Source organism: Spodoptera frugiperda, chromosome 14 (assembly GCF_023101765.2).
Source record: "Spodoptera frugiperda isolate SF20-4 chromosome 14, AGI-APGP_CSIRO_Sfru_2.0, whole genome shotgun sequence".
NCBI lineage: Eukaryota > Metazoa > Arthropoda > Insecta > Lepidoptera > Noctuidae > Spodoptera > Spodoptera frugiperda.
In genome coordinates, this window is record NC_064225.1 from 4,938,674 (window position 1) to 4,959,130 (window position 20,457).

General features: G+C 37.8%; 2 protein-coding genes across 4 annotated transcripts; both read left to right on the forward strand.

Annotated features, from left to right (window-relative positions):
* Positions 1 to 1,682: 1,682 nt before the first annotated feature.
* Positions 1,683 to 7,954, forward strand: LOC118279099 (protein IMPACT-like). Its single transcript, XM_050698228.1, has 6 exons — positions 1,683 to 1,709; positions 1,797 to 2,038; positions 2,148 to 2,289; positions 7,132 to 7,229; positions 7,341 to 7,547; positions 7,728 to 7,954. The coding sequence occupies exons 1-6, from the start codon at positions 1,683 to 1,685 to the stop codon at positions 7,822 to 7,824; spliced, it is 813 nt and encodes a 270-aa protein (XP_050554185.1). The 3' UTR covers positions 7,825 to 7,954.
* Positions 7,955 to 10,186: 2,232 nt separating this feature from the next.
* Positions 10,187 to 20,418, forward strand: LOC118279095 (protein IMPACT-like). Of its 3 annotated transcripts, none has more exons than XM_050698459.1 (5): positions 10,187 to 10,774; positions 14,913 to 15,054; positions 19,729 to 19,826; positions 19,938 to 20,144; positions 20,325 to 20,418. In XM_050698459.1, the coding sequence occupies exons 1-5, from the start codon at positions 10,665 to 10,667 to the stop codon at positions 20,416 to 20,418; spliced, it is 651 nt and encodes a 216-aa protein (XP_050554416.1). In that variant the 5' UTR covers positions 10,187 to 10,664. The 3 variants fall into 3 exon arrangements, with proteins under 3 accessions (XP_050554416.1, XP_050554418.1, XP_050554417.1); XM_050698460.1 differs by lacking the exon at positions 10,187 to 10,774 and adding an exon at positions 14,486 to 14,800; XM_050698461.1 differs by lacking the exons at positions 19,729 to 19,826; positions 19,938 to 20,144; positions 20,325 to 20,418 and adding exons at positions 15,131 to 15,228; positions 15,356 to 15,607.
* The last annotated feature ends 39 nt before the right edge of the window (positions 20,419 to 20,457 follow it).

The following is a 20,457-nucleotide window of genomic DNA, read 5'->3' on the forward strand; positions in this document are numbered from 1 at the left end:
ATTGTATATTATCTAAGGTTAGGCTAATTATAGTTTATAATGTATTATTTACCTAATGATTGATGTAGATATATTTTTGTAACCATAAGTTTTTAGTGTTAGTTTTAAGATTAGTGTTGTTATAAATGTAAGTAAAATTAACAATGCTATTATTAAAAATGTATTCTTTTATATCTGTTTAAATTTTCTAGTTTAAATTGTGGATATTTTTGAAGTGTAAACTTGAATTAGTGAATAAAAAATACCTCTTAAAAACAAAAGGTGGTTTATTTTTTTCCCCACATTATTTTCCATGACATAAAAAAAAACACAATCTCTGCCCTGTCTCTTAGGAGTAGTAAGAAACTATAAAGTGGCAAATAGCTTTAACGGCTGGTGGCAACCGAAAGAGTCGTGGAAAGGAAAGCTAGGTATTTTACGGCTTGGTTTCTACCTTTATCCTTCCTCTCAACATACCCAAATGTTTTAACATACAGGTCTTAAAATGGCAAACATAAAAAAATAGGCGTGTACGAGCATAGTTTACTACAAAACTAAATCAATTTGGACGAGATTTCGCACAATGATTATTTGAGACTCGATAATAGTATAAAATAGTTCTTATCGTGGAAATGCCACAAGAACAAAGCATTTCAGGTTTCAAACCCTCCTAAATAAGATGCGTCTTAAACCTCCGAGCGACTACGACAAACCAAAAAACTTCATCAACAGCCTGTAAGTGGCCACTGTTGACTGAAGGTCTCTTCTCGTACTCGAGAGCTGCAATTCGGTATTTGGTAGAGATAGGGTTAATTGTCCATATGAACGGAAAATTGAAACACGAAAAAAATGTAAACCTAAAACATCTGGTGATCCTGATGAACAAACGCAAGAACCCAACCAAACTGTTCAACATACCGACTTTACAACACATATATATTCAGCGCATTGGTTTTTGACATTTGGCCTAATGTAACTTGATTTAAATTAAATGAAAGCGAATTACGAAGATATTATTTCATATATGACAACTATTTATTTTGTCAATAAATATTGGATTTGAAAACATAAACTATAGCGTGGAAACTAAAATACCCATACAAACAAAAATAAATATACAGGCAAGCATGTAAAAAGGCAGGCAAAGCACCAGGACTCGATCTAATTACAGCGGAAATGCTACAAACTGTTCTGCGCTTCTTATTAAGAATTATTGGACATAGGAAGAGCTACATTCGCGCAGCTGAGACCAGTTTGGCAGTCACGGAAACAGACCCTAAAGATTAACCCGAAGTTTTGGGATTAATCCCAAAACTTCGGGTCCAATGTTATTTCTGTACTGCTTTATGAACGCGTTGACAGACGTGTGGGATTATATATTTTGAGACCTACTTGACGAACACACAAATCACCACGAGTGGATGGTCCTTTCAAACGATTTTTCGTAAATATTCTCGATTTTAAAATGACTGACATTAGTAATTGACCCATTTCTAAAGACATCTAATTTATAAAATACTACAATAAGCTTAACGACGGTACTCAAACTCTTTGCTCGTTAATGTGTACCGTAGTATATAATAGTCGTAATTCATCGTTGATCCACACAGTCGTCCGTCGGTGGTCAGTCTTTGCTATCGAGTCTCTTGCTGAGCGAGCGAGTGCATATTTATAACATTTCTTTCTATAATTGAAACATCGTCATGGAAAACATTAACTTGTTAAAACAGGTGAGTTTCGCAAACTGTAAACCAAACTAAAATTGTAAATTGTTCCAATCGTACTATTTATTTACTCCATTTTCTGTTCTGTATTAGGGAGAAGAAAGAGAAGCGTTAGCTTCAATTTATGAGAAGGAGTTTGAAGCAGACAGCAGTGGTACTGGGAGTTCCTACTGTATTAAGGTACAGAGTTCAGAGAGAAATAACGAAGCCGTCATACATGTGACAATGCCCCGAGACTACCCCTCGGAGTCGCCGCCTGTCTATGTAGTATCTGCTCCGTGGATGGACAGGAAAACCAAGGAGAGACTCCACCACTCCTTGGACCAAATATACAAGTGAGTATATATTTGAAGTAGCTATTGTACTAATCCTAAACTTGATTCCATAGTAGCATTTAGTGATTCTCATTTACATTTTATTTAATGTCCTATGATATTATTTCAGGAAGCATAAAGGTGAAATTATAGTGTTCCGGTGGGTCGAAGAGATCCGCAACTTCTTGTTTTCCGTCGAGTCCAGACAAGAGCGAAACAAGAGAACAGAGAGAAAGAAAGTCAAATCTCGTCCCGATGAATATACAAAGGCGGTAAGATATTGTAGTACCTGCAGTGTTTGTTATATTGTTAGAGAAGTGAGTGACTAATGGTTTGTGCGATTTGCAGGCAGAGTGTCCAGACATCACCCACGGAGAGGTCATCACAGATAGGAAAAGTAGCTTCCAAGGACACGCAGCTCGAGTTGGTTCTGTAGATGATGTAAAGTAAGTAAAGAAGTACCTAGTCGCACCGCTTGTCTAATTCAGTTGCAATATTGGTCAAAAAGTGATGATTTAAATAAGTTGTTAGTAAGATGTTTAACCAAAACATTTATTTTCAGAGCTGTGTTGTCGAAACTAAAAATGCATCGGAAGATTGTAAACGCGAAGCACAACATGGTGGCGTACCGCATAGAACACAGAACAGCCAAAGGTGTGGAAATAGTGCAGGGGTACGATGAAGACGGCGAGGCGCACGCCGGCGGCAGGTTGTTGCACCTCTTGCAGACCAACAACTGCCTGAATACTGCGGTGGTAGTGACGCGCTGGTGAGTTTCTGTTTCACTGTTTTATGTTCTTCTTTCGGTTTGTTACTCAATGAAGTACAGAATTTATATTATAATGCGTTGACTGAATGTTCTCGGCCCACGTATATGTATCTAGTTGAAGTGAGTTTATTGACTCGATGGTTTGTTCCTGTTTTATTAAGTTGCTCGTCCTTGTTCCAGGTTCGGCGGCATACAAATAGGAGGCGACAGGTTCCGACACGTCACCAACGCGGCGAAGCAAGCTATACAACAAGCGGGGCTGCTCAACAAAACTTGAAAATAAATAAATTACGGTTCTTGTATAAAATTAAAGTATTTGAATTAATGTTACGGTATATCTTATGTTATTTTCGTTTAGAAATAATTGTTTTACCACATCAACTTGATTAAATAGATGACTAAATCTAATAATAAATAAGGACAATGGTCCATGATTTTCTTAAATGCATACGTATCTAGATCTAGTTGCTCCAGCATAACAACTTCCATTTAATCCCATTTTCTCCTGTTTACTAACTAAAATCCTGAGATTTTTGCCTTAATTAACCTAATTTCCTTAATTAATTAAAATCAATCTGGTCTAGGAACAATTTATTCCAGTAGCTAATTAAAAAGCTTGTATTACTTAACCCCGCTTCGCTATAGGATTTTTTAATAACACGTAAATTACCACACTCTTGAGCTCAAAAATGGCACCCCCACCCCAAACTCTTTCTTCGTCAGAGTCGGTTCGTGCATCTGCATTCACGGAGTAGTCAGTGTTTGCCTTGTCGTTGATACGAGCAGTCGCCTATCAGTGGTCGGTCTACAAGTCTGTTGCCGAGTGAGAGTCGCAGTGTTTTAGTATTATCGAGAGTGAAGTGCACGTGATACTATTGTTTCGAGAGTATCATTTAAAACAAGTGAACTTTTCTTTTGTGGTCAATAATTGACGTACATTTGTATAAAATATAAAAACCTTTGTACAATACTATTAATATGGGTTACCAAATGGAAATGATTGTGGACCAAATCGCAAAATGCGTCCAAAATATTAGTAAAATTCAAAGCACTGAGGAAGAACTCAGACAGTCTGCTGAAAACATTAAAAGGATTGAGGAAATTGCGGAGATAATCCTCAAAGCCACTAAATCTCGGCCCAACTTGAAGTTCGGAGTCTCTGATGCAGACAAGGAACTGTGCAGAGAGTTCTTTGAGCGGCTCAAGTTACCGACGGCAGACATACAAGTTGAGGTTGTAGTAGCAGTGGCGACGGGTATCTCTGTTGCATTGCAACTATTCGAGAACATATGAAATTAAATAGGAAACTTCTTATGTAATGTTTAAATATATTTATTGTATGTATTTTATAATTTAATATTGTATTTATATAAGTTTAGACTAATTTTAATTGATATGTATTATTTACCTAATGATTGATGTAGATATATTTTTGTAACCATAAGTATTTCGTGTTAGTTTTAAGATTAGTGTAAGTAGTTATAAATGTAAGTAAAATGAAATATGCTATTATTAAAACCAAATGTATTATTTTTATCTATTTACATTATATAGTTTAAATTGAGAATTGAATTCTTTAATAAAATTACCTCATAAAAATAAAAGGTGATTTCTTTTATTTTCTTTCACACATTGTTTTGAGATTGTTTTCCATGGCGTAAGCTTGTTTTTTAACAAGCTCACGCTTGTCTTTATTTCGTACAAAGATTGTTTGAGACTCAATAAGAGCATAGAGTGATTTTTATCCTGAAAATTCCAAGAGAACGGGAACAAAGTATTTCAGGTTTCAAACCTGCACCCTCCTGAATAAGACGGGTAATGTAAGATTACGTGTAATTTAGCATCAACAGTGTTGACGGCACACGAACTCAAAGCGAATTGTGAACGCGAAAATATTTCAAAAGCTGTTTCCACTCAGTTGCTACGAACATGCCGAACAGGAAGGTCGTGATAGCTGATCCTCTACATTTATCTTTCCAATGAATGAGCAATATCATTCCAAGCATCGTGTTTCAGATTTTTTTAAAGTATTGCGGGTTTTATGGATCCCAATTAACAGGTTTTTCGTGATACAAACTAATAAGTTCAAGCGATTGTTCGTCACTCCACATCATGAACGTACAATACGTACATACGACACAACCTTCACGAACGCCGTCCAAACGAGCACTGCGAGCGTCTTTGTGTTCGCGCGAAAAACCGACAGCCGATGGATCAACCCCGAACGCTGCGCGAGCGTTACATGTAATGCTCGTACTGCCGTCCACACATAGAATTCGTGTTACGGCTTTAAAGCCGGGTCCAGACGAGTGTAACGTGTAATGTAATCCACCGTGTAATGTAACACGAATTCTACGTGTGGACGGCAGTACGAGCATTACATGTAACACTCGCGCTGAAGAATTCGTGTTACATTACACGGTGGATTACATTACACGTTACACTCGTCTGGACCCGGCTTAAGCCGGGTCCAGACGAGTGTAACGTGTAATGTAATCCACCGTGTAATGTAACACGAATTCTACGTGTGGACGGCAGTACGAGCATTACATGTAACGCTCGCGCGGCGCTCGGGGTTGATCCATCGGCTGTCGGTTTTTCGCGCGAACACAAAGACGCAACTGAGTGGCACACAGCTTTTGAAATATTTTCGCGTTCACAATTCGCTTTGAGTTCGTGTGCCGTCCACACTGTTGATGCTAAATTACACGTAATGTTACATTACACGTTACACTCGTCTGGACCCGGCTTTACACGGTGGATTACATTACACGTTACACTCGTCTGGACCCGGCTTTAGACCTCCGAGCCACCACGACAAAGCAAGAAACTTCATCATCAACAGCCTGTAAGTGGCCACTGCTGACCAAAGGCCTCTTCTCACACTCGAGAGCTGAAATCGGTATTTGGTAGAGATATATTTAAAATTAAATTAAATCGACTGACACAGATATTCTTTTATTTGTGACAAAGTTTGGCATTACATCTATTTATTTTGTCAATAAAGATTGGATTTGAAAACATAAACTATTGCGTGGAAACTAAAATAACCATACAAACAAATATAAAAATACAGACAAGACTAAAAAATACAGGCAAAGCACCAGGACTCGATCTAATTACAGCGGGAATGCTACAAACTGTTCTCTGACGCCTCTTATTAAGAATATTTCGACCCAGGAAGAGTTACTTTCGCGCAGCTGAGACCAGTTTGGCAGTCACGGAAACTGACACTAGAGATTAAGCCCAAACACAGAAATTACATTGGACCCGAAGTCCAATGTAATTTCTGTACTGCTTTCCGAACGACACTGACAGATGAGTGGGATTAAATATTGTAAGAGCTACTTGACGAGAACACAAATCACCAATATAGTGAATGATCCTTCATAAAACGATTTTTCGTTAATTTTTGTCGATATTTTAAATAGTAATTGACCCAATTCTAAAGATATATAATTTATAAAATACTACGATAAGCTTAACGACGGTACTCCAAACTCTTTGCTCGTTAATGTGTACCGTAGTATATATAGTCGTAACTCATAGTTGATCCACACAGTCGTCTGTTGGTGGTCAGTCTTTGCTATCGAGTCTCTCTTGTTGAGTGAGCGAGTGCATATTCGTGACATTTCTTTCTGTAATAGTAACATCGTCATGGAAAACATTAATTTGTTAAAACAGGTGAGTTTCGCAAACTGTAAACCAAACAAAAATTGTACATTTTTCCAAGTGTTCCAAACAATTTTATTTACTCTAATTTCTTTTCTGTATTAGGGAGAAGAAAGAGAAGCGTTAGCTTCAATTTATGAAAAAGAGTTTGAAGCAGACAGCAGCAGTGGTACTGGGAGTTCCTACTGTATTAAGATAACAGAGAGAAACAACGAAGCCGTCATACATGTGACAATGCCCCGAGACTACCCCTCGGAGTCGCCGCCTGTCTATGTACTATCTGCTCCGTGGATGGACAGGAAAACCAAGGAGAGACTCCACCGCTCCTTGGACCAAATATACAAGTGAGTATATATTTGAAGTAGCTATTGCACTAATCCAAAACTTGAGTTTCCATAGTAGCATTTAGTGATTCTCATTTACATTTTATTTAATGTCCTATAATATTATTTCAGCAAGCATAAAGGTGAAATTATAGTGTTCCGGTGGGTCGAAGAGATCCGCAACTTCTTGTTTTCCGTCGAGCCCAGACAAGAGCGAAACAAGAGAACAGAGAGAAAGAAAGTCAAATCTCGTTCCGATGAATATACAAAGGCGGTAAGATATTTCAGTACCTGCAGTGTTTGTTCTATTGTTAGAGAAGTGAGTGACTAATGGTTTGTGCGATTTGCAGGCAGAGTGTCCAGACATCACCCACGGAGAGGTCATCACAGATAGGAAAAGTAGCTTCCAAGGACACGCAGCTCGAGTTGGTTCTGTAGATGATGTCAAGTAAGTAGAGAAGTACCTAGTCGCACCGCTTGTCTAATCCATAACGTCAATTCAAAAAGTGATGATTGAAATACGTCGTTAAATATGTTTAACCAAACCATTTATTTTCAGAGCTGTGTTGTCCAAACTAAAAATGCATCGGAAGATTGTAAACGCGAAGCACAACATGGTGGCGTACCGCATAGAACACAGAACAGCCAAAGGTGTGGAAATAGTGCAGGGGTACGATGAAGACGGCGAGGCGCACGCCGGCGGCAGGTTGTTGCACCTCTTGCAGACCAACAACTGCCTGAATACTGCGGTGGTAGTGACGCGCTGGTGAGTTTCTGTTTCACTGTTTTATGTTCTTCTTTCGGTTTGTTACTCAATGAAGTAAAGAATTTATATTATAATGCGTTGACTGAATGTTCTCGGCCCACGTATATGTATCTAGTTGAAGTGAGTTTATTGACTCGATGGTTTGTTCCTGTTTTATTAAGTTGCTCGTCCTTGTTCCAGGTTCGGCGGCATACAAATAGGTGGCGACAGGTTCCGACACATCACCAACGCGGCGAAGCAAGCTATACAACAAGCGGGGCTGCTCAACAAAACTTGATATAAATAAATAAATTATTGTTTTTGTATAAAAGTATTTGATTTAATGTTACGGTATATCCTATGTTACTTTCGTTGAGGAATAATTGCTTTACCACATCAACGTGATTAAATAAATGACTAATTCTAATAAATAAGGTCAATGGTCCATGATTTTCTTAAATGCATACATATCTAGACCTAGTTGCTCCAGCATAACAACTTCGGTTTTAAAAATAATTTATTTCCCATTTTCTCCTATTGACTAAATAAAATCCTGAGATTTTTGCCTTAATTAACCTAATTTCCTTAAATTAATTAATTAAAATCAAACTGGTGGCCTTAATTAACCTAATTTCCTTAAATTAATTAATTAAAATCTAGGAACAGTTTATTCTAATAACTAATTAAAAAGCTTGTGGTACTTGAATCCGCTTCGTTATAGGTGTACATTATGATTTTTTAAATAACACGTAAATTACCACACGTTTGAACTTAGAAATGACACCCCCACCCCAAACTCTTTCTTCGTCAGAGTTGGTTAGTGCATCTGCATTCACGGAGTAGTCAGTGTTTGCCTTGTCGTTGATACGAGCAGTCGCCTATCAGTGGTCGGTCTACAAGTCTGTTGCTGAGTGAGAGTCGCAGTGTTTTAATATTATCAAGAGTGAAGTGCACGTGATACTATTGTTTCAAGAGTATCATTTAAAACAAGTAAACTTTTCGGTTGTTGGAATTAGTCGACGCACGTTTGTAAAAAATAAAAAAAACCTTTATACAATATAACTATGGGTTACCAAATGGAAATGATTGTGGACCAAATCGCAAAATGCGTCCAGAACAGTACTAAAATTCAAAGTACTGAGCAAGAACTAAGACAGTCCGCTGAAAACATTAAACGGATTGAGGAAATTACGGAGATAATCCTCAAAGCGACTAAGTCACGGCCCAACTTGAAATTTGGAGTCTCTGATGCAGACACGGAACTGTGCAGAGAGTTCTTTGAGCGGCTCAAGTTACCAACGGCAGACATACAAGTTGAGGTTGTGGTAGCAGTGGCGACGGGTATCTCCGTTGCATTGCAACTGTTTGAAGAGATATAAAATTAAATAGGAAATTTCTTTATGTAATGTTTAAATATATGTATTGTATTGTATAAATTAATATTATATATTTTCTAAGGTTAGACTAATTATAGTTTATATGTATTATTTACCTAATGATTGATGTAGATATATTTTTTGTAACCATAAGTTTTTAGTGTTAGTTTTAAGATTAGTGTAGTTATAAATGTAAGTAAAATAAACAATGCTGATTTTTTATATCTGTTTACATTACCTAGTTTAAATTGTGAATTGATATTTTTAAGTGAATAAAATTACCTCATAAAAATAAAAGGTGATTTCTTTTATTTCTTTCACACATTCTTTTCCATGACATAAAACAAGCTCACGACTTTGTCTTGATTTTATACAAAGATTGTTTGAGACTCGATAAAAGCATAGAATGAGTTTTATCCAGAAAAATTCACGAGAACGGGAACAAAGCATTTTAGGTTTCAAACTCGTATCCTCCTGAATAAGAAGCGTCTTAAGCCTCCGAGCCACCACGACAAAGCAAAAAACATCATCAACAGCCTGTAAGTGGCCACTGCTGACCAAAGGCCTCTTCTCGCACTCGAGAGCTGAAATTTGGTATTTGGTAGAGATAGGGTTTATTGTCTATGTGAGGGGAAAATCGAAACAAGAACCCAACCAAAAAAAATTAATCTAGAACATCTGGTAATCCTGATGAGGTAACGCAAGAACCCAATCAAACTGTTAGAGGTTTCAATATACCGGCTTTATAACACAAAGTCAGCGTAGTGGGTCTTAGCTTTTGGTCTCATGTAACTTAATTAAAATTAAATGAAATCGACTGACGAAGATATTCTTTTATTTATGACAAAGTTTGGCAAATACATCTATTTATTTTGTCAATAAAGATTGGATTTGAAAACATAAACTATAGCGTGGAAACTAAAATACCCATACAAACAAAAATAAAAATACAGGCAAAGCATATAAAAAGACAGGCAAAGCACCAGGACTCGATCTAATTACAGCGGAAATGCTACAAACTGTTCTGACGCCTCTTATTAAGAATATTTGGACACAGGAAGAGCTACTTTCGCGCAGCTGAGACCAGTTTGGCAGTCACGGAAACTGACACTAAAGATTAAGCCCAAATCTTCGGGTCCAATGTAAAATCTGTACTGTTTTACGCACGCGTTGACAGACGAGTGGGATTACATATTGGAAGACCTACTTGACGAGCACACAAATCACCACGTGTGAATGATCCTTCGAAATGATTTATCGTAAATATTTTCGATTTTTAAATGACCTCATTAGTAATTGACCCATTTCTAAAGACATTTAATTTGTAAAATACTACAATAAGCTTAACGACGGTACTCCAAACTCTTTGCTCGTTAATGTGTACCGTAGTATATATAGTCGTAACTCATCGTTGATCCGCACAGTCGTCTGTCGGTGGTCAGTCTTTGCTATCGAGTCTCTCTTGCTGAGTGAGCGAGTGCATATTCGTGACATTTCTTTCTTTAATTGTAACATCGTCATGGAAAACATTAATTTGTTAAAACAGGTGAGTTTCGCAAACTGTAAACCAAACTAAAATTGTACATTTTTCCAACCGTACTATTTATTTACTCCATTTTCTGTTCTGTATTAGGGAGAAGAAAGAGAAGCGTTAGCTTCAATTTATGAAAAGGAGTTTCAAGCAGACAGCAGCAGTGGTACTGGGAGTTCCTACTGTATTAAGATAACAGAGAGAAACAACGAAGCCGTCATACATGTGACAATGCCCCGAGACTACCCCTCGGAGTCGCCGCCTGTCTATGTACTATCTGCTCCGTGGATGGACAGGAAAACCAAGGAGAGACTCCACCGCTCCTTGGACCAAATATACAAGTGAGTATATATTTTAAGTAGCTATTACACTAATCCAAAACTTGAGTTTCCATAGTAGCATTTAGTGGTTCTCATTTACTTTTTATTTAATGTTCTATAATATTTTTTCAGCAAGCATAAAGGTGAAATCATAGTGTTCCGGTGGGTCGAAGAGATCCGCAACTTCTTATTTTCCATCGAGTCCAGACAAGAGCGAAACAAGAGAACAGAGAGAAAGAAAGTCAAATCTCGTCCCGATGAATATACAAAGGCGGTAAGATATTTCAGTACCTGCAGTGTTTGTTCTATTGTTAGAGAAGTGAGTGACTAATGGTTTGTGCGATTTGCAGGCAGAGTGTCCAGACATCACCCACGGAGAGGTCATCACAGATAGGAAAAGTAGCTTCCAAGGACACGCAGCTCGAGTTGGTTCTGTAGATGATGTCAAGTAAGTACAGAAGTACCGAGTCGCATCGCTTGTCTAATTCATAACGTTAATACAAAAAGTGATGATTTAAATACGTCGTTGAATATGTTTAACCAAACCATTTATTTTCAGAGCTGTGTTGACCAAACTGAAGATGCATCGGAAGATTGTAAACGCGAAGCACAACATGGTGGCGTACCGCATAGAACACAGAACAGCCAAAGGTGTGGAAATAGTGCAGGGGTACGATGAAGACGGCGAGGCGCACGCCGGCGGCAGGTTGTTGCACCTCTTGCAGACCAACAACTGCCTGAATACTGCGGTGGTAGTGACGCGCTGGTGAGTTTCTGTTTCACTGTTTTATGTTCTTCTTTCGGTTTGTTACTCAATGAAGTAAAGAATTTATATTATAATGCGTTGACTGAATGTTCTCGGCCCACGTATATGTACCTAGTTGAAGTGAGTTTATTGACTCGATGGTTTGTTCCTGTTTTATTAAGTTGCTCGTCCTTGTTCCAGGTTCGGCGGCATACAAATAGGTGGCGACAGGTTCCGACACATCACCAACGCGGCGAAGCAAGCTATACAACAAGCGGGGCTGCTCAACAAAACTTAAATAAATCAATAAATAATTGTTCTTGTATAAAAGTATTTGATTTAATGTTATTGTATATTCTATGTTACTTTCGTTGAGGAATAATTGCTTTATCACATCAACGTGATTAAATAAATGACTAATTCTAATAAATAAGGTCAATGGTCCATGATTTTCTTAAATGCATATATCTAGAACTAGTTGCTCCAGCATAACAACTTCCATTTATTCCCATTTTCTCCTATTGACTAAATAAAATCCTGAGATTTTTGCCTTAATTAACCTAATTTCCTTAAGTTAATTAATTAAAATCAAACTGGTCTAGGAACAGTTTATTCCAGTAACTAATCAAAAAGCTTACGGTACTTGACTCCGCTTCGTTATAGGTGTACATTATGATTTTTTAAATAACACGTAAATTACCACACTGTGTAAGCTTAACAATGGCACCCCCACCCCAAACTCTTTCTTCGTCAGAGTTGGTTAGTGCATCTGCATTCACGGAGTAGTCAGTGTTTGCCTTGTCGTTGATACGAGCAGTCGCCTATCAGTGGTCGGTCTACAAGTCTGTTGCTGAGTGAGAGTCGCAGTGTTTTAATATTATCAAGAGTGAAGTGCACGTGATACTATTGTTTCAAGAGTATCATTTAAAACAAGTGAACTTTTCGGTTGTTGGAATTAGTCGACGCACCTTTGTTTAAAATATAAAAACCTTTATACAATATAACTATGGGTTACCAAATGGAAAATATTGTGGACCAAATCGCAAAATGCGTCCAGAACAGTACTAAAATTCAAAGTACTGAGGAAGAACTCAGACAGTCCGCCGCAAACATTAAAAGGATTGAGGTAATTGCAGAGACAATCATCAAAGCCACTAAGTCACGGCCCAACTTGAAGTTTGGAGTCTCTGATGCAGACAAGAAACTGTGCAGAGAATTCTTTGAGCGGCTCAAGTTACCGACGGCAGACATACAAGTTGAGGTTGTAGTAGCAGTGGCGAGAGGTATCTCTGTTGCATTGCAACTGTTCGAGGAAATATAAAATTAAATAGAAATCTTCTTTATGTAATGTTTAAATATAATTATTGTATTGTATAAAATTAATATTGTATGTTATAGACTAATTATAATTGATATGTATTATTTACCTAATGATTGATGTAGATATATTTTTGTAACCATAAGTTTTTAGTGTTAGTTTTAAGATTAGTGTAGTTATAAATGTAAGTAAAATAAAAAATGCTATTATTAAAAATGTATTTTTTTTATATCTGTTTTCGTTTCCTAGTTTTAGTTGTGAATCGAATTTTTTAATAAAATTAATTCATAAAAATAAAAGGTGATTTATTTTCTTTCACACATTCTTTTCCATGACATAAAACACAAGCTCAGGGCTGGTGGTAACCAAAGGCAAACAAAAAAATAGGTCGCAAGGAAAGAGCACCACCAAAGGAGTCGTGAGAAAGGAAAGCTAGGTATTTTACGGCTGGGTTTCTATTTCGTCTACAAAGATGTTTTTACAGACTTAAAATGGCAAATAAAAAAATAAAACGAGCATAGAATGATTTTTATTCGTAAAAATTGTTTCCGATAATAGAGAACGGGAACAAAGCATTTCAGGTTTCAAACCCGCACCCTCCTGAATAAGAAGCGTCTTAAGCCTCCGAGCCACCACGACAATGCCAAAAGCTTCATCATCAACAGCCTGTAAGTGGCCACTGCTGACCAAAGGCTTCTTCTCGCACTCGAGAGCTGAAATTCGTTATTTGGTAGAGATAGGGTTTATTGTCCATGTGAGGGGAAAATCGAAACAAGTAAAAAATTAAATCTAGAACATCTGGTGATCCTGATGAGGAAACGCAAGAACCCAACCAAACTGTTAGAGGTATCAACATACCGGCTTTATAACACATATATTCAGCGTATTGGATCTCAGCTTTTGGTCTCATGTAACTTGATTGAAATTAAATTAAATCGACTGACACAGATACCCTTTTAGTTATGACAAAGTTTAGCATTACATCTATTTATTTTGTCAATAAAGATTGGACAATCTGAAATATATATCCAAACTATAGCGTGGAAACTAAAATACCCATACATACATACAAACAAAAATAAAAAGACAGGCAAAGCACCAGGACTCGATCTAATTACAGCGGAAATGCTACAAACTGTTCTGACGCCTCTTATTAAGAATATTTGGACACAGGAAGAGCTAGTTTCGCGCAGTTGAGGCCAGTTTGGCAGTCACGGAAACTGATCCTAAAGATTAAGCCCAAATCTTCGGTTCCAATGTAATTTCTGTACCTACTGCTTTACAAATGCTCTGACAGACGCGTGGGATTACTTATTGGAAAACCTACTTGACGAGCACACAAATCACCAATATCCTTCGAAATGATTTTTCGTAAATTTTCTCGATATTTTAAATGACCTCATTAGTAATTGACCCATTTCTAAAGATATTTAATTTGTAAAATACTACAATAAGCTTAACGACGGTACTCCAAACTCTTTGGTCGTTAATGTGTACCGTAGTATATATAGTCGTAACTCATCGTTGATCCGCACAGTCGTCTGTCGGTGGTCAGTCTTTGCTATCGAGTCTCTCTTGCTGAGTGAGCGAGTGCATATTTGTGACATTTCTTTCTTTAATTGTAACATCGTCATGGAAAACATTAATTTGTTAAAACAGGTGAGTTTGGCAAACTGTAAACCAAAGTCAGATTGTACATTTTTCAAACCGTACTATTTATTTACTCTAATTTGTTTTGTATTAGGGAGAAGAAAGAGAAGCGTTAGCTTCAATTTATGAAAAGGAGTTTGAAGCAGACAGCAGCAGTGGTACTGGGAGTTCCTACTGTATTAAGGTAACAGAGAGAAATAACGAAGCCGTCATACATGTGACAATGCCCCGAGACTACCCCCTCGGAGTCGCCGCCTGTCTATGTACTATCTGCTCCGTGGATGGACAGGAAAACCAAGGAGAGACTCCACCGCTCCTTGGACCAAATATACAAGTGAGTATATATTTGAAGTAGCTATTGCACTAATCCAAAACTTGAGTTTCCATAGTAGCATTTAGTGATTCTTATTTACATTTTATTTAATGTCCTATAATATTTTTTTCAGGAAGCATAAAGGTGAAATTATAGTGTTCCGGTGGGTCGAAGAGATCCGCAACTTCTTGTTTTCCGTCGAGTCCAGACAAGAGCGAAACAAGAGAACAGAGAGAAAGAAAGTTAAATCTCGTCCCGATGAATATACAAAGGCGGTAAGATATTACAGTACCTGCAGTGTTTGTTATATTGTTAGAGAAGTGAGTGACTAATGGTTTGTGCGATATGCAGGCAGAGTGTCCAGACATCACCCACGGAGAGGTCATCACAGATAGGAAAAGTAGCTTCCAAGGACACGCAGCTCGAGTTGGTTCTGTAGATGATGTCAAGTAAGTAAACAAGTACCTAGTCGCACCGCTTGTCTAATTCATAACGTCAATTCAATTGCAATTTTCGTCAAAAGGTGATGATTTAAATACGTCGTTGAATATGTTTAACCAAACCATTTATTTTCAGAGCTGTGTTGACCAAACTCAAAATGCATCGGAAGATTGTAAACGCGAAGCACAACATGGTGGCGTACCGCATAGAACACAGAACAGCCAAAGGTGTGGAAATAGTGCAGGGGTACGATGAAGACGGCGAGGCGCACGCCGGCGGCAGGTTGTTGCACCTCTTGCAGACCAACAACTGCCTGAATACTGCGGTGGTAGTGACGCGCTGGTGAGTTTCTGTTTCACTGTTTTATGTTCTTCTTTCGGTTTGTTACTCAATGAAGTAAAGAATCTATATTATAATGCGTTGACTGAATGTTCTCGGCCCACGTATATGTATCTAGTTGAAGTGAGTTTATTGACTCGATGGGTTGTTCCTGTTTTATTAAGTTGCTCGTCCTTGTTCCAGGTTCGGTGGCATACAAATAGGTGGCGACAGGTTCCGACACATCACCAACGCGGCGAAACAAGCTATACAACAAGCGGGTCTGCTCAACAAAACTTGATGTAAATAAATAAATAAATTTTTGTATAAAAGTATTTAATTTAATGTTACGGTACATCCCATGTTATTTTCGTTGAGGAATAATTGCTTTACTACATCAACGTGATTAAATAAATGACTAATTCTAATAAATAAGGTCAATGGTCCATGATTTATCTAAATGCATACATATCTAGAACTAGTTGCTCCAGCATAACAACTTCCATTTATTCCCATTTTCTCCTATTGACTAACTAAAATCCTGAGATTTTTGCCTTAATTAACCTAATTTCCTTAAGTTAATTAATTAAAATCAAACTGGTCTAGGAAGAGTTTATTTCAGTAACTAATTTAAAAGCTTGTGGTACTTGACTCCGCTTCGTTATAGCTGTACATTATGATTTTTTAAATAACACATAAATTACCACATGCTTGAGCTTAACAATAGCACCCCCACCCCAAACTCTTTCTTCGTCAGAGTTGGTTAGTAAATCTGCATTCACGGAGTAGTCAGTGTTTGCCTTGTCGTTGATACGAGCAGTCGCCTATCAGTGGTCGGTCTACAAGTCTGTTGCCGAGTGAGAGTCGCAGTGTTTTAATATTATCAAGACTGAAGTGCACGTGATACTATTGTTTCAAGAGTATCATTTAAAACAAGTGAACTTTTCGGTTGTTGGAATTAGTCGACCCACTACAATATATTAATATGGGTTACCAAATGGAAAATATTGTGGACCAAATCGCAAAATGCATTCAAAATAATAATGAAATTAAAAGTACCGAGGAAGAACTAAGACAGTCCGCCGCAAACATTAAAAGGATTGAGGTAATTGCGGAGAAAATCCTCAAAGCCACTCAAAATACACCGAAACTTGGTATGGAGTCTATCAGAACAGAACCTAGTAAGTCACGGCCCAACTTGAAGTTCGGAGTCTCTGATGCAGACAAGGAACTGTGCAGAGAGTTCTTTGAGCGGCTCAAGTTACCGACGGCAGACATACAAGTTGAGGTTGTAGTAGCAGTGGCGACGGGTATCTCTGTTGCATTGCAACTATTCGAGGACATATGAAATTAAATAGGAAACTTCTTATGTAATGTTTAAATATAATTATTGTATTAGGTAAATTAAGATGTAATTTTATAGTTAGACTAATTATATTTATGTATAATTTACCTAATGATTTATGTATATATTTTTGTAACCATAAGTTTTTGTGTTAGTTTTAAGATTAGTGTAGTTATAAATAAGTAAAATAAAATGCTATTATTAAAAATGTATTTTTTTTTCTATTTATTTACATTTTATAGTTTAAATGTGTGGATATTTTTAAAGTGTAAACTTGAATTAGTGAATAAAATATACCTCTTAAAAACAAGGTGATTTCTTTTTTCCTACATTCTTTTCCATGACATAAAAAAACACAATCTCTGCCCTGTCTCTTGGGAGTAGTAAGAAACTACAGAGTGGTAAATAATAACGGCTGGTGATAACCAAAGGAGTCGTAGAAAGGAAAGCTAGGTATTTTAAGGCTGGATTTCTACCTTCGTCCGTCCTCTCAACACGACCAAATGTTTTAACATACAGCCGTTAAAATAGGTGAACAAACAAACTGCAATAAATTGGGTGAGGTTTACTGCACCTCTAAATCAATTTTGGTGAGATTTCGTAGTAACATTGCTTGAGATTCGATAATTATAGCATAGAATAGTTTTTATCTGGAAAATTGACGAGAACGGTAACAAAGCATCAGCATTCAAGTTGTGAACCTGCATCCTCTTGCATACCCTCATGCAAGCGTCCTTGATATTCGAGCGACCATGACAAACCAAAACCTTCATTACCAACAGCCTTTAAGTGGCCACTGCTGACCAAGGCCTCTTCTCGCACTCGATAGCTGGAAATTCGGTGTTTGGTAGAGATAGCTTTTGTTGTCCATATAAAGTGGAAAATCGAAACAAGGATAAATGTAAATCTAGAATACCTGGTGATCCTAGGGCATGAGGAAACGCAAGATCTCAACCAGACTGTTAGAGGTATCAACATGGCTTTACAACACATATGTATATTCAGCGTATTGGGTCTCAGCTTTTGGTGTCATGTAACTTAATTTAAATTATATTACGAACTTACTATTTTATTCATGACAAAGTTTGGCAAAAACATCTCTTTATTTTGCGAATAAAAAATATTATTTTTGACTCACAACGAGGACTGAATATCGCAACGCATGGCGGTCTGATCGAGGAAAGCTGAAATATTCATCTGAAGTTTCTTGGGACTCACAACGAACGCTCTTGAGATGACTTTAACACGCAATACCGTTAAAAACGCAGGAAAATTTACCGCAGTACCGGCAGGGATAGGCGACAGTGGGCGGACGGTATTGTTGATCGTGCTCAACAAGCCGCAAACACCGGCAAACTGAAGGAATTATACCATGCGACTAAATCGTTTTTAGGTGACGGCAAGTCAAGGAGGAATAAGCCTCCGAAATCAAGAACAGAAGAACGAAAGAAGCTGGCACGTTGGCGTAAGCACTTTGAAGAGGTTTTCCGTTTATCAGTTAGAGCGTCACCTGATGCTCTAAATATTTATTCTACACTACCGCGGCTACTTTATATTGACATAGAACCACCGAAAGCAGTCCGCTCTCTTAAGATAGGCAAAGCACCAGGACTCGACCTAATTACAGCGGAAATTCTACAAACTGACTTATCCCCCGCTGTCAAAGTTCTAGACGCCTCTTTCTTATTAAGAAGATTTGAACGCAGAAGAGTTAGTTTCATTCAGACCGGTTTGGCAGTCATGGAAGCTGACCCGAAGGATTAAGCCCGAATCTTCGGGTCCAAAGTGTAATCATCAATATATCAATCATTTTTGGGATTACATAATGTAAGACCACGACGAAGAAGTAAAATGACGAGCACACGACAAACATCAAAGCGATCCTTCGAAATGATTTTTCATAAATTTCCTCGATATATTAAATGACCTTATTAGTAATTGACCCATTTCTAAAGACATTTAATTTGTAAAATACTACGATAAGCTTAACGACGGTACTCTAAATTCTTCGGTCGTTAAAGTGTTCCGTAGTATATATAGTTGTAACTCATCGTTGATCCACACAGTCATCGTCGGTGGTCGGTCTTTGCTATCGAGTCTCTCTTGCTGAGTGAGCAACAGCATATTTGTAACATTTCTTTCTATAATTATAACATCGACATGGAAAACATTAACTTGTTAAAACAGGTGAGTTTCGCAAACTGTAAACCAAACTAAAATTGTACATTTTTCCAACCGTACTATTTATTTATCCATTTTCTGTTCTGTATTAGGGAGAAGAAAGAGAAGCGTTAGCTTCAATTTATGAAAAGGAGTTTCAAGCAGACAGCAGCAGTGGTACTGGGAGTTCCTACTGTATTAAGATAATAGAGAGAAACAACGAAGCCGTCATACATGTGACAATGCCCCGAGACTACCCCTCGGAGTCGCCGCCTGTCTATGTAGTATCTGCTCCGTGGGTGGACAGGAAAACCAAGGAGAGACTCCACCGCTCCTTGGACCAAATATACAAGTGAGTATATATTTGAAGTAGCTATTGTACTAATCCAACACTTGAGTTTCCATATAGTAGCATTTAGTGATTCTTATTTACATTTTATTTAATGTCCTATAATTTTTTTTTTCAGGAAACACAAAGGTGAAATTATAGTGTTCCGGTGGGTCGAAGAGATCCGCAACTTCTTATTTTCCGTCGAGTCCAGACAAGAGCGAAACAAGAGAACAGAGAGAAAGAAAGTCAAATCTCGTCCCGATGAATATACAAAGGCGGTAAGATATTTTAGTACCTGCAGTGTTTGTTATATTGTTAGAGAAGTGAGTGACTAATGGTTTGTGCGATTTGCAGGCAGAGTGTCCAGACATCACCCACGGAGAGGTCATCACAGATAGGAAAAGTAGCTTCCAAGGACACGCAGCTCGAGTTGGTTCTGTAGATGATGTCAAGTAAGTAGAGAACTACCTAGTCGCACCGCTTGTCTAATTCATAACGTTAATTCAAAAAGTGATGATTTAAATACGTCGTTGAATATGTTTAACCAAACCAATTACTTTCAGAGCTGTGTTGACCAAACTCAAAATGCATCGGAAGATTGTAAACGCGAAGCACAACATGGTGGCGTACCGCATAGAACACAGAACAGCCAAAGGTGTGGAAATAGTGCAGGGGTACGATGAAGACGGCGAGGCGCACGCCGGCGGCAGGTTGTTGCACCTCTTGCAGACCAACAACTGCCTGAATACTGCGGTGGTAGTGACGCGCTGGTGAGTTTCTGTTTCACTGTTTTATGTTCTTCTTTCCGTTTGTTACTCAATGAAGTAAAGAATTTATATTATAATGCGTTGACTGAATGTTCTCGGCCCACGTATATGTACCTAGTTGAAGTGAGTTTATTGACTCGATGGTTTGTTCCTGTTTTATTAAGTTGCTCGTCCTTGTTCCAGGTTCGGCGGCATACAAATAGGTGGCGACAGGTTCCGACACATCACCAACGCGGCGAAGCAAGCTATACAGCAAGCGGGGCTGCTCAACAAATGATATTAAATGATGATAATTTAGATTGATATAAATAAATAA